The 12,617-nt window shown below is 39.1% G+C and overlaps 1 protein-coding gene across 2 annotated transcripts in view; it reads left to right on the top strand.

Annotated features, from left to right (window-relative positions):
• golga5 (golgin A5) overlaps positions 1-9,391 on the top strand; it is a 39,787-nt gene extending 30,396 nt beyond the window's left edge. For both annotated transcript variants that reach the window (XM_033027750.1, XM_033027751.1), the window contains exons 8-13: positions 295-423; positions 1,169-1,267; positions 1,854-2,076; positions 3,828-3,933; positions 4,091-4,154; positions 9,027-9,391. In XM_033027750.1, the coding sequence (XP_032883641.1) occupies positions 295-423; positions 1,169-1,267; positions 1,854-2,076; positions 3,828-3,933; positions 4,091-4,154; positions 9,027-9,113 (708 nt within the window). In that variant the 3' untranslated portion in view covers positions 9,114-9,391. The remainder of the gene's footprint in view (positions 1-294; positions 424-1,168; positions 1,268-1,853; positions 2,077-3,827; positions 3,934-4,090; positions 4,155-9,026) is intronic.
• The last annotated feature ends 3,226 nt before the right edge of the window (positions 9,392-12,617 follow it).

Genomic DNA, 12,617 nt, shown 5'->3' with positions numbered 1-12,617 from the left:
AATAAACTCTCTTGAATCTTGAGAAATATCTCTCAATATGTCATTGCACATACATGTTCTGGGTAACTTAAGTACAATTAATGTTTTTCATGGCTGTTTTTATGAGGGCATTTACTTTATAATTTGTAATTCTGATCCATTTCAATTTGAAGCATAGGCTTTTCTGTGATATGAAGTAAAATTTATATCTTTCAATGTATTTAAAGAAATATTGTACAACTTGGAGGACATGTAATGATTTGTTAAAAATAGAATAGCACCAACTGATTCAGCTTCTCTTGAATTCAATTTCAGGATACAGAGGCACAACAATTGGGTGAGGCAGAGTCGTCCAGGGAACAAATTCAAGAGTTACAAGAACAAATCAATTCACTAATGGGAACCAAAAAGGAAATGGAAGCTGAGCTGGAACGTCAGAAGCAGGCATGTGTATCACCCTTAAAACAGAAAGAAAGCATAAAATGTCATGATTCCCTTTAATAAATCTACAGTATGTGAGATCAGGTCGACAGGTGATTCAAAAACAGAAAGTAATTACAATGAAATTATAATTTTGAATAGCAATTTGGAGGAAATTGTTTTCAACTTCTATAATGATAGACATGGTATCTAGAAATATTTTACAGAATTAGATCAAGGCCCCTTTTTAACCTCAGTAATGGATAAGTTTATTAATCGTATAAATTAAATGCATTTTTACATTTATTGTATTTTAAAATTGAACTGTAATTTCAAAGCTTTAAAGTTAATGAATTGGGAACATGCCACTTTTTTCATGTTTTTCAAAGAACCCAAGAAACTAAAACATCCATTCAATTGTTTAGTCATAATTATTTCTTCATAACCCAACTTCATAAAGCATCACTGAAGACTGATGAGCATTTTGGACGCCACATACTTTAGGAGATGAAAGAACGTTACCTTTTACGAATATGACTTATGTTCTGTCAAAATGTTTCTTCAATATCAAAGTTCACAACAATTGGTTAAGGAGCTGTCTCCGATGGCAATTGCTCTAAACCATACAGAATGCTGTAACGTTGGAAAGCGTACATCGGCCAACTGCATTCGAAGTCAGAGATCTATTAGATTAGTCATTCAACTATTGAAGTTTCTCTCGGTTTCTGGTAAGCTGCTACTGCCATTGATCTCTTGCTGTTAAATTCAGGAGTTTCAGTACACAGAAGATGACCTACATCGGACAAAGAACACACTGCAGATGAGGGTAAAGGACCGAGAGGATGAAATCCAGAAACTTAGGAACCAGGTAGTGCTTCAGATGTTTGTTTTGCATGAAATGTAATTTTCAACATTTACACTTTCATATTTTCTATTTTAACATGTTTTAGACAATAGGTGCAGGAGTAGGCCATTTGGCCCTTCGAGCCAGCACTGTCATTCAATGTAATCATGGCTGATATATATTGATAACGGTAGTAGTTTTCAAAACCGAGTAGTTTTAGTTGAATTGAGAATTTTTGCTTGGGAGGAAAAGATACATTCTTCTACTAAAACATTCTGGCATTGTCTTAGCAGTCCTATAGAAAACAACATTTCTGCATTTTATAATCTCTTAAAATATTTAAGGAAAACATTATTAACTAGAGAAACACCTTCTGAATTCCATTGAAAACACTGGATTTTCAACTCTGTTTTAACCACTGCAAGTAGTCAAGCATTGTAATGTAATGCAAAAACATATAACTATTTAAAGTATAAAGAAAGTATTGTGATAAAGAGAACAATGGAAATGTGCTCCTTTTGGATGTCTTTGAAGAATTGGCGGTGATGTTCTGAATTTTCTCATTCTGTGTTTTAAACATTAAAAGTGAAGATTATCTCTTTACCTTCAGCTGACAAACAAGACCCTGAGCAGCAGCCACACTGAACTGGAGAACAGACTACACCAGCTGACTGAAACTTTGATCCAGAAACAGACGATGTTGGAGGCCCTCAGTACTGAGAAGAACTCGCTTGTCTTCCAGCTGGAACGCCTTGAGCAGCAACTTAAAAGTGGACAGGGCAGCAATGTTAATGGCACCGCTATTAATGTACCTGCATTGGAAAATAATGAAGGTAGGTTTCAATGAAGCATCAACTTCAAAAACTTCCTGGCTTCAGTATAGGCCCATGTTATCTTAAGGTAACATTTATTATTATTTCCATTGTAAAATTGGCTTTGGTTTGAGGTCTCCATGTTAAATCTGGTAGTTCAATCACCAGTTAAAATAAAAAGTTGCAAACGTCTGCACATTATTCAAGGCTTCACAACTGAAATAAAAATCAGTATTTTTCTCCCTGATGTCGTTGCCTATTTCCTTCGCTCCATAGATGCTGCCGCACCCGCTGTGTTTCTCCAGCACTTTTGTCTACCTTCGATTTTCCAGCATTTGCAGTTCCTTCTTAAACATATTCCCTGAAATTGTGTTTTGTTTCAGTATACATTTGATAGAAATATTGAACAAATTTATGTTTTGAATTTGAAATAATCTTCTGAAGCCTATCTTTGGTTGAAGAAATTTCATCAAAAAGATGATTGAGACATGTTGGCTGCAGTTTGGATGGCTTTCTATGGACTAATGCTGCTGCACTGTGGCATTACCCAATCAATGATCTTTCCTTGGCCCACTGAGATCTGTCTACATTTTAACTTATTTTTGCATTTAAGTAAAAACGAGACTTCACACGGAAGAGCTGGTCCCCCAACGCAATATTCCACCTCTCCACCAATTCCAATATATATATATACACGCACTCGCTCAATCACACGCACTCACACTCTCGCACTCACGTGCACTCACGCGCTCGCACGCGAGCACAACTCATTGCATTGTCATTAAGAGCTAACAAATCATTTATTGCAAGTGCATTGCAGACTCACAGTTCAGTTGATTCACAGCTTAGAATGACAGTCGTGGCCTCACCCCCGCGATCTGGCAGAGTGACTGACCCACGTCCAGGCATCCGGGGTTTTATAGTCCTGCCCTCCCACCACACACGGAAGGGGCGTTACCTTCATCGCGGTGATTGATAGGCGAGAGGACCAATCAGCTGATCTCAATGTTTTTTTTAAACACTCATAACTTTTATTTTTCATCAGTGGGGAAAATCCTCAGGGCTGGCTCAGCGGAGGAGAACTGTGAGTAAGATGGCCAAAAATCACAGCGATACAGGGTAGCGTTTTTTCTAAAATCAATAAAAATTAATTATAGGGATGTCTGAATTGATGAAGTATTTTCAGGAGTAGTTTCTGCCAAAGGCAAGAAGGTATAGGAGTCTGAAAAGTGTAATATCCAGTTTCAAGAACAGCTTCATCTCAAAAACCATGAGGCTTTCGAACACTATGAACTCCAACTAAACTGAACTGTGTAGGAAGGAACTGCAGATGCTGGTTTAATCCGAAGATAGACACAAAATGCTGGAGTCACTCAGCAGGACAGGCAGCATCTCTAGATAGGAATGGGTGATATTTCGGGTTGAGACCCTTCCTCAAACCCCTCTGAGGAAGGGTCTCGTCCCGAAACATCACCCCTTCCTTCTATCCAGAGATGCTGCCTGTCCTGCTGAGTTACTCCAGCATTTTGTGTCTATCTCCAAACTGTGAACTGCCTGGGTCGCCCTAGGGATTTTGGACTTTGTTGTGATTTTTACATTGTGTTGGGTTTTTTATTTATTGATTCCCCCCCCCCCCCCCCCCCATATGTCTATCATACTATCTATTGAGTACTGTGTTTATAAATCTATTGTGCTGCTGCAAGAAAGAATGTCATTGTTCCTTTTCGGTACATATGACAATAATACACTCTTGACTCTCTTACTTGGATTAGGTGCTCGTCTGAGAAGCGTCCCGGTTCTTTTTGGTGAGATGGACAGTTCTGCTGCAGGAATGTATGGGAAAGTCCGCAAAGCAGCAAATACAATAGACCGATTCAGGTAAATATCTGCCAGTGAAATGGCTTTTTCATTACTCAATATAATTGCATACAACTCATGCACATTTGATGATCTTGACCTTTATATACTATGATTTAATGTTTTGTTTTAATTTTATGTTGATGGCACTCGAAATAATGCCTCGTGTCTTTCACAGCATCCGGTTAGGAATTTTTCTGAGACGATATCCAATTGCAAGGGTATTTGTAATTATTTATATGGTGAGTTTATCCTTTTACCAGTTACAATGTATATCTGACGTATTCTGGTATTTCTCAGCATTTAGATTTTAATTGAAACCGTCCAATGGGCACTGCCAGAACCATGTGCCAGCAGCACTTTCTTAACCCTTTGATGTCACACTCAGCTCAGACCAGCGTTCCCTGGCGCTTTGTCTGTCGCAAACCATCTCTCTCTCTCCCTCTCCCCCTCCCCCTCCCCCTCTCCCCCTCCCCCTCCCCCTCCCCCCCCCCCTCTCCCCCCCCCCCCCCCCGCCTGGCTGCACAGAACACAAAGAGATTTAGTTAAATTCGAATATTTACTAAATGCAGTTGTTGACTGAAGTTGAAGAGCACTTGAATGTCATCATCTCTCAAGTTGAGCCTGACCTAAAAATTCCAGTGGATGAGTTTGAAGGTAAAGTAGTTTATGGACAGAAAAGAGCAACGGGAGATAGCACGTTTAAGGGTCATGTTGATGCTTTGGCACCGACCGTGCAAGAGCTGGCTGCTCTTGAAAAGGAGGCGCAGTCGTCTTTCTTACAGTTTGGCTTTCTTCCCAACCAATTGTTCAAGCGCTTTTGATTGCAACATGCGCCTTAATTTAGTTCAACAAAGAAACTGACAAGTTACTAAATATTTACCATTGTCAGCATGGCTGAGAGAAATATTGTGAATTGTTGTGATTTTAACCAATTGGCTGAAGTGAAAGATTGTAGAGGGATAATGTCTACGTGTTTTTTCTTTAAATCACTACTTTATTCCTGTCTGGGAATACCATTAATTACTCAGTGCTGGAGTAACAGCTGGTCAGCTTCTTCGTTTGCAAACCATCATCTACAGTCCCTTGTTTCTACCATTAATTAGTCACAAAGTGTGGAATAGCTCAACGGATCAGCAAGTTCCTTGTTTCTACCATGAATTAGTGCCTGTTTGTCTCTTGTAGTCTCTCTATCCCATCATTGTTTCTGTCCAAGGTGGTAGTCAAATAACCTTATCATCCATACCTCTACCACAATGTATCTGCTGAAATAGAGTAGATTCTGGATTATAATTGCCCTGTTTAAAACTGGGATATTCAATACAGATTGATCCTAAAGTGCAGTGATTTTGGATAATCCTGACTGGAGCAGAAGATTGAAAGAGGTTGAATGACAAACCTATGTAGTTAATTATTGCTCGGAATAGTGACTGTAGAAATCGGATTTGTTTCTGGAGCTATTGATGAACCATTGTGTCCAGCCTAAAGCTTAGGTGCAGGTTAATGACCTTAAATTTGGCATATATGCCAGGAATACAATTTGATTTCAGGAACACACTTTGCTGTTATCAAAAGACAGAAACAGATTATCGTTCTTTTCAAATGATGTGATTTGCTCTATTCCCCAACCAGGACTTGCTAAAACTGTCAAGGATGCAGAGAAGATGGAATAATGTCATGCATTGACTTGTCCCTTTTTTTAATTGTTCTTGTTAACTGTGTGGAGAAATGCTTTTACTCATTATCTACCCTAATGTGAACAACTCCACTTATAAATATTAAAAACACAAAGATTAATAATTTTAAATTTGTATTTCTGCTGCTGCCGAGGATTATTTATGCACTTACTTGCAATTATTGTAAACTGGATTTGTAGCCTCCATGAGGAGAGGCTGGGATATTATCATTGTTATGGAAGGAATGTATAGATTGTTTCTCATTTTGTTGCTTCAGATAATTTAAATAATCCAAGTCATAAATACATTCAGTTTGATTTCTGAAACCTGGGCTTCAGAGATGCGTATTGACTTGATTGGATAATTCAAATGCCTGATTTCTTTCTATCGAAACAAAGTATATGCCTGCCATATAGATGCTTTGTACATAATCATCTTCCAGGCAGAGCACTTTTTCCAAAGTCTGTATGGTCACCTTAAATATAATAGCTGAGCTATAAAAGTCGCTCTTGAATTATTGCACACTTTTGCATTTAAGCTTATGGTTCCGAGATTTCTCTGATGAATTGAGTGTAACTAGCCACAAGACATAAATAATATCGGCTATACATGGTTGCTAGGATTTCTGCATTGATGACCCTAAATGATTTAACTTTAGCTCGTAGTCAGCAAAGTAAAACATTACTATACAAAATTACCATATAATATATAACACCATATAACAATTACAGCACGGAAACAGGCCATCTCGACCCCTCTAGTCCGTGCCAAACACATAGTCTCCCCTAGTCCCATATACCTGCGCTCAGACCATAACCCTCCATTCCTTTCCCATCCATATAACTATCCAATTTATTTTTAAATGATAAAAACGAACCTGCCTCCACCACCTTCACTGGAAGCTCATTCCACACAGCTACCACTCTCTGCGTAAAGAAGTTCCCCCTCATGTTACCCCTAAACTTCAGTCCCTTAATTCTCAAGTCATGTCCCCTTGTTTGAATCTTCCCTACTCTCAGTGGGAAAAGCTTTTCCACGTCAACTCTGTCTATCCCTCTCATCATTTTAAAAACCTCTATCAAGTCCCCCCTTAACCTTCTGCGCTCCAAAGAATAAAGCCCTAACTTGTTCAACCTTTCTCTGTAACTTAGTTGCTGAAACCCAGGCAACATTCTAGTAAATCTCCTCTGTACTCTCTCTATTTTGTTGACATCCTTCCTATAATTAGGCGACCAAAATTGTACACCATACTCCAGAATTGGCCTCACCAATGCCTTGTACAATTTTAACATTACATCCCAACTTCTATACTCAATGCTCTGATTTATAAAGGCCAGCACACCAAAAGCTTTCTTTACCACCCTATCTACATGAGATTCCACTTTCATGGAACTGTGCACAGTTATTCCCAGATCCCTCTGTTCACCTACATTCTTCAATTCCCTACCATTTACCATGTACGTCCTATTTTGATTTGTCCTGCCAAGATGTAGCACCTCACACTTATCAGCATTAAACTCCATCTGCCATCTTTCAGCCCACTCTTCCAACTGGCATAAATCTCTCTGTAGACTTTGAAACTCTTCTTCATTACCCGCAACCCCACCTATCTTAGTATCATCTGCATACTTACTAATCCAATTTACCACACCATCGTCCAGATCATTGATGTACATGACAAACAACAGTGGACCCAACACAGATCCCTGTGGCACCCCACTCGTCACTGGCCTCCAACCTGACAAACAACCATCCACCATTACTCTCTGGCATCTCCCATTCAGCCACTGTTGAATCCATCTTGCTACTCCACCATTAATACCCAACCATTGAACCTTCTTAACCAACCTTCCATGAGGAACCTTGTCAAAGGCCTTACTGAAGTCCATATACACAACATCCACTGCTTTACCCTCATCAATTTCCCGAGTAACATCTTCAAAAAATTCAAGAAGATTAGTTAAACATGACCTTCCAGGCACAAATCCATGTTGACTGTTCCTAATCAGACCCTGTTTATCCAGATGCTTATATATATTATCTCTAAGTATTCTTTCCATTAATTTGCCCACCACTGACGTCAAACTAATAGGTCTATAATTGCTAGGTTTACTCTTAGACCCCTTTTTAAACAATGGAACAACATGCGCAGTACGCCAATCCTCCGGCACTATTCCCGTTTCTAATGACATTTGAAATATTTCTGCCATAGCCCCTGCTATTTCTACACTAACTTCCCTCAATGTCCTAGGGAATATCCTGTCCGGACCTGGAGACTTATCCACTTTTATATTTCTCAAAAGTGTCAGTACTTCCTCTTCTTTGATCCTCATAGTTTCCATAGCTACTCTACTTGTTTCCCTTACCTCACATAATTCAATATCCTTTTCCTTGGTGAATACCGAAGAAAAGAAACTGTTCAATATCTCCCCCATCTCTTTTGGCTCTGCAGATAGTTGGCCACTCTGACTCTCTAATGGACCAATTTTATCCCTAGTTATCCTTTTGCTATTAATATAGCGGTAGAAACCCTTCGGATTACCTCTGGCTTATTATGTTACAGTTCTTATTAATTTGAACATTCATGAGTATTCAGTAGTCGGACACTATAATTGATGGAATTCTCAATAGACATCCATCTAAAAAGCAATTAGCATTGTAAGAAACTAATTAAAAATGCCAAACAAGAAAAATAACAGTTGGTTTTGCTGTAACAGAAGAATGGGAAGCTAAAAAATGTGTCAATAGTGGCATCTAACATCTTAACAAATTCAAAGCTTGCATTAAAAAATAAATGGGGTCGCAATTAAAAGCAATTTACTTGCAATTGCTGAACATTGTGGTGCTATATTTAGGAGCAGATCTTCCTGGTAGGAGCCCATTTCTCACAGTAGATGCTGGGGGATACCTTGCACCTGAACTTACCTGGTCCAGGTGCCTTGCTGACACAATCCTCAAACTCCACTGGCATGGTCTGAAAGAGGCATCCAACTGCCTGTTAAAGATATCTTGCAAACTGTGATAGCTACTGAAGCCATGCTTCTGCTTTTGCCTGCTATCTAAGTGATGCAACTCCGAAGTATCTCTTAATTAATGTAAACACCTTTTAAACATTACTGAATTTCTAATAATCTTAAATGGTTAAAATCGTTGTATCTATTAATCATCTTCTGGATAAAATATCCTACGTTTGTCGTTTTGGCAGTTTTTAGACTTTGTCCCATTGTCATGACTGCCGTATATTAGTTTGAAGTGTGTGATATGCCTTTTCCATTATTTATATACGTTATGGGGTCACTTCAAGACACCTCGATTAAAGGTAGTTTTTTTTTTAAAACTGGCAGTCCAGTTGATTCTGCTTCATATATAGCTGTCAGGGTGTGAAACTTGGTCATAGTCTATATGCTTCTCCATGTTTAAAGATTATTTCTCTTTCAGGCACTCCTACACATCTGGGTAATGATTGTCCTCCTGACATACACACCAGAGATACACAGCAGTTCCTCCCGACCTGATGGCAAATGAGATCAACCCATTGAAGCTGGCTACAGATTGCCCAATGCATTTATGATTGCAGACCAATATTTCTCTATATACGATAGAACTAGCTTACTGTTGGCTTTAATCATGGGGACAAGAGGTACATGGTAAATAGTTTGAAAGTTTTATTCTTTTCTGCATTTCATCTTGCCCCCTTCCCACTTGCTAGAACCTGTACATACAAATGTGGTTTATGTAGTTATATTGATGGACAGATACAACTTGATTTGTGCAATATCTTTTAATAAACTTATTCCAAAAAGCGTTCACTCCTAAATGTATATTCAATGTAAAGCTAACCAAACAGCATTCAACCATAACACATAAATAAGAAGAGATTGTGTATCAGAATGTCATACAGAAGGACACAAGTGTTGGAGTAACTCAGCAGGTCAAGCAGCATCTCTGGAGAACATGGACTGGGGACATTTCAGGTCGGCACCCATCTTTGGACTGATTGAGACTCTGAAGAAGTCCTGATCCCGAAATGTCACATGATCATGTTCTCCAGTGATGCTGCGTGACCCGCTGAGTTACTTCAGCATTTAGAAACATAGAAACATAGAAATTAGGTGCAGGAGTAGGCCATTCGGCCCTTCGAGCCTGCACCGCCATTCAATATGATCATGGCTGATCATCCAACTCAGTATCCTGTACCTGCCTTCTCTCCATACCCTCTGATCCCCTTAGCCACAAGGGCCACATCTAACTCCCTCTTAAATATAGCCAATGAACTGGCCTCAACTACCCTCTGTGGCAGAGAATTCCACAGATTCACCACTCTCTGTGTGAAAAAAGTTCTTCTCATCTCGTAAAAATTTGGTGTCCTTTGTGTGTAAACCAGCATCTACTGTTCCTTGTCTCTACAAAATGTCATACAGGTCTGTTATCATTTATACAGTGTTCCATTAGACATTTTCTAAAATGTCCTTCAGTCATAGATAAGGTCACAGCCTGCTTTTAAAAAGCTGTGGGTTCCATCCAACTCCAAAGAACAGGACACAAAAATGTACGCTGACACTCCTGTATAGTATAGTATTGAAGGCAGAACATGCGTTAGGAATAAAAAATAATAAAGTATTGGATGAACTAAGCAGGTCAGGCTAAACGGCCAACATTTTTGCCTGCGACACTTCATAGCCATTGTTATAAGTTGCTGTCAGTTTCTGCTCTCAGCTGCCCTCATGTGGACATTGATGGTACAATGACTTGACTCACAATTCTCATTCTCATTGGCATAACTTCACTTAATCCCATCCCAGTATTGCAAAACAGTTTCATAGTTTATTATTAAACCTATTTATTTCAACATGATCTTTTAGTTTACTGCATTATTGTTATTATGTAAATATTGACTTTCTAGCAAACTATAGGTTGTTAGCAGCCCATCTACCAAACCTTAGTTTACCTTGGAACAATTCTGAACCAATGTCTATGTCCAGATATCAACATAAATCACACCATATCAATCCAGAGGTATATGTACTTTGAGGAAAACCTCTCACGAAGCTGAATCCTGGAATGAAGGTTTGCCATGAATGATGACATGGAAACATAAATGCTAAAGGGACATGACATGGTAGATGTCAAGTTGCTTCCGTGAGTAGTAGAATCTTGAACAAGGGGGACACAATTAGAAGATTAGAGGATGGTCATTTAAGACTCGGGCCCATAGGCTCTTCATTGGTTCAATGGTATTGTACCTAGGCATTGTACTGTACATAGGTAGGAAAGAACTGCAGATGCTGATTTAAATTGAAGGTAGACACAAAATGCTGGAGTAACTCAGTGCTGAGTTACTCCACCATTTTGTCTACTGTACTATACATACATATTCTTAACTATACACAAGCACAATCATACTTGAGTACAAGAGTGTAAACATATTAGATTACATTGAAGCAGTACACAAAACTTGCCACATTCTCTACGCCATCTTGTGTCCCTTCAAGTTTCAAAGTTTCAAAAAATGTAGAGTCTTAACTTGGTCTTGAAGGCTTGTTGTCCTGGTGTCAGTACTGGGTTAGAGTTACAGGCTTTCTTTCCTGCAGATGAACACAGTTATCAGTTGGTGGGAGTTATATTTCATGTAGGTATTGACCTTGTGGTAAGGAGTTATTGCAAGATGACCTAACTCCCACCTGTGTGCAGGAATACAGGCCTGGTATTTCTTAAGGAAAATAGATTGGCCATCCTGCAAATAAAAGTCCAGCTTTTTGTGTCTACGGTTTAAACCAGCATCTGCACTTCCTTCCTACACATGTTTAATTATTCTTCTGGTGCATTCTAGTTTAACAAAAAGGCTGTTTACTTCTTTACCCGATTCATCAAAGTACATTCAGTTGCAGATCTTGATGCTTTGAGCATGACATCAAAATTAGGAATTAATTGTTGGTGTTATCATACATTGTGCTATAATGTATTATCTTTCTGCACCGTTGCAAATTAGAATTATGATTAACGATTACAGAAAGAGTAGTGTGGAGAGGAATTTAAAGAAGTGCAGCAGGTAACATAATAGGACATTTAATGCAACTGCCCATAGCTACGACTTGGGCTTGGAACAAATGGGAAGAGTCAAAGGAGAAGTTGTTGAAGGTGAGGACCAGCTCCGCTCGGTGGAGTAGAGTGTTAGTAGAGGGAAATTGGATGGTTCTGCGGTCGAGGAAGAAACGGAGGGCTTTAAGGCCTTCCTGGTGGGAGATGGAGGTGTAGAGTGACTGAATGTCCATAGTAAAGATGAATCATCAAGGCCCATTTTATTCCATGTTATTAGTTAAGATGAACTGTGCTAACCTGTTACACATTCAGGGACAAAGTGACAAAAGGCTATTTTCTTTCCCAGCAATGAGAAATTCAATCTCATGTCACTATTCATGGACATCTGGCGAAAGGGCACAGTCGTGACGAACTGGGATCTTGATATTATTACAATCTGGGTTGCTCAAATGTTGAATATTACACACTGTCACAAGCCTTGTTGTAGCGGCAGATGGTGACCTGGGAATGAACCTTGTACTAACAAAACTGAGCAGTGTCAAATAACAGAGTGTTCCAGAAAATATAATGGCATATAAATATAATTTACATGGATTTATGGTGAAGTCATTCAAAAGGTCATAAGGGATAGGAGCAGAATTAGGCCATTCGGCCCATGAAATCTACTCCGCCATTCAATCATGGCTGATCTATCTCTACCCCCCGAAACCCATTTTCCTGCCTGCTCCCCATAGCCCCTGACACCTGTACAAATCAAGTCTATCTATCTCTGTCTTAAAAATATCTATTGACTTGGCCTCCGCAGCCTTCTGTGGCAATGAATTCCACAGATTCACCACCCTCTGACTAAAGAAATTCCTCCTCATAACCCCTGACACCTGTACTAAATGTATTTAATAACGTCACTTCATGTCATAAATCCTAAGTTTAAATGTATTGGGCCTGAATGTTGTAACAATTTGCACCCTGATAATAGTGCATATACAATGT

Source organism: Amblyraja radiata, chromosome 9 (assembly GCF_010909765.2).
Source record: "Amblyraja radiata isolate CabotCenter1 chromosome 9, sAmbRad1.1.pri, whole genome shotgun sequence".
NCBI lineage: Eukaryota > Metazoa > Chordata > Chondrichthyes > Rajiformes > Rajidae > Amblyraja > Amblyraja radiata.
This window is presented reverse-complemented; position numbering and strand designations above follow the sequence as displayed.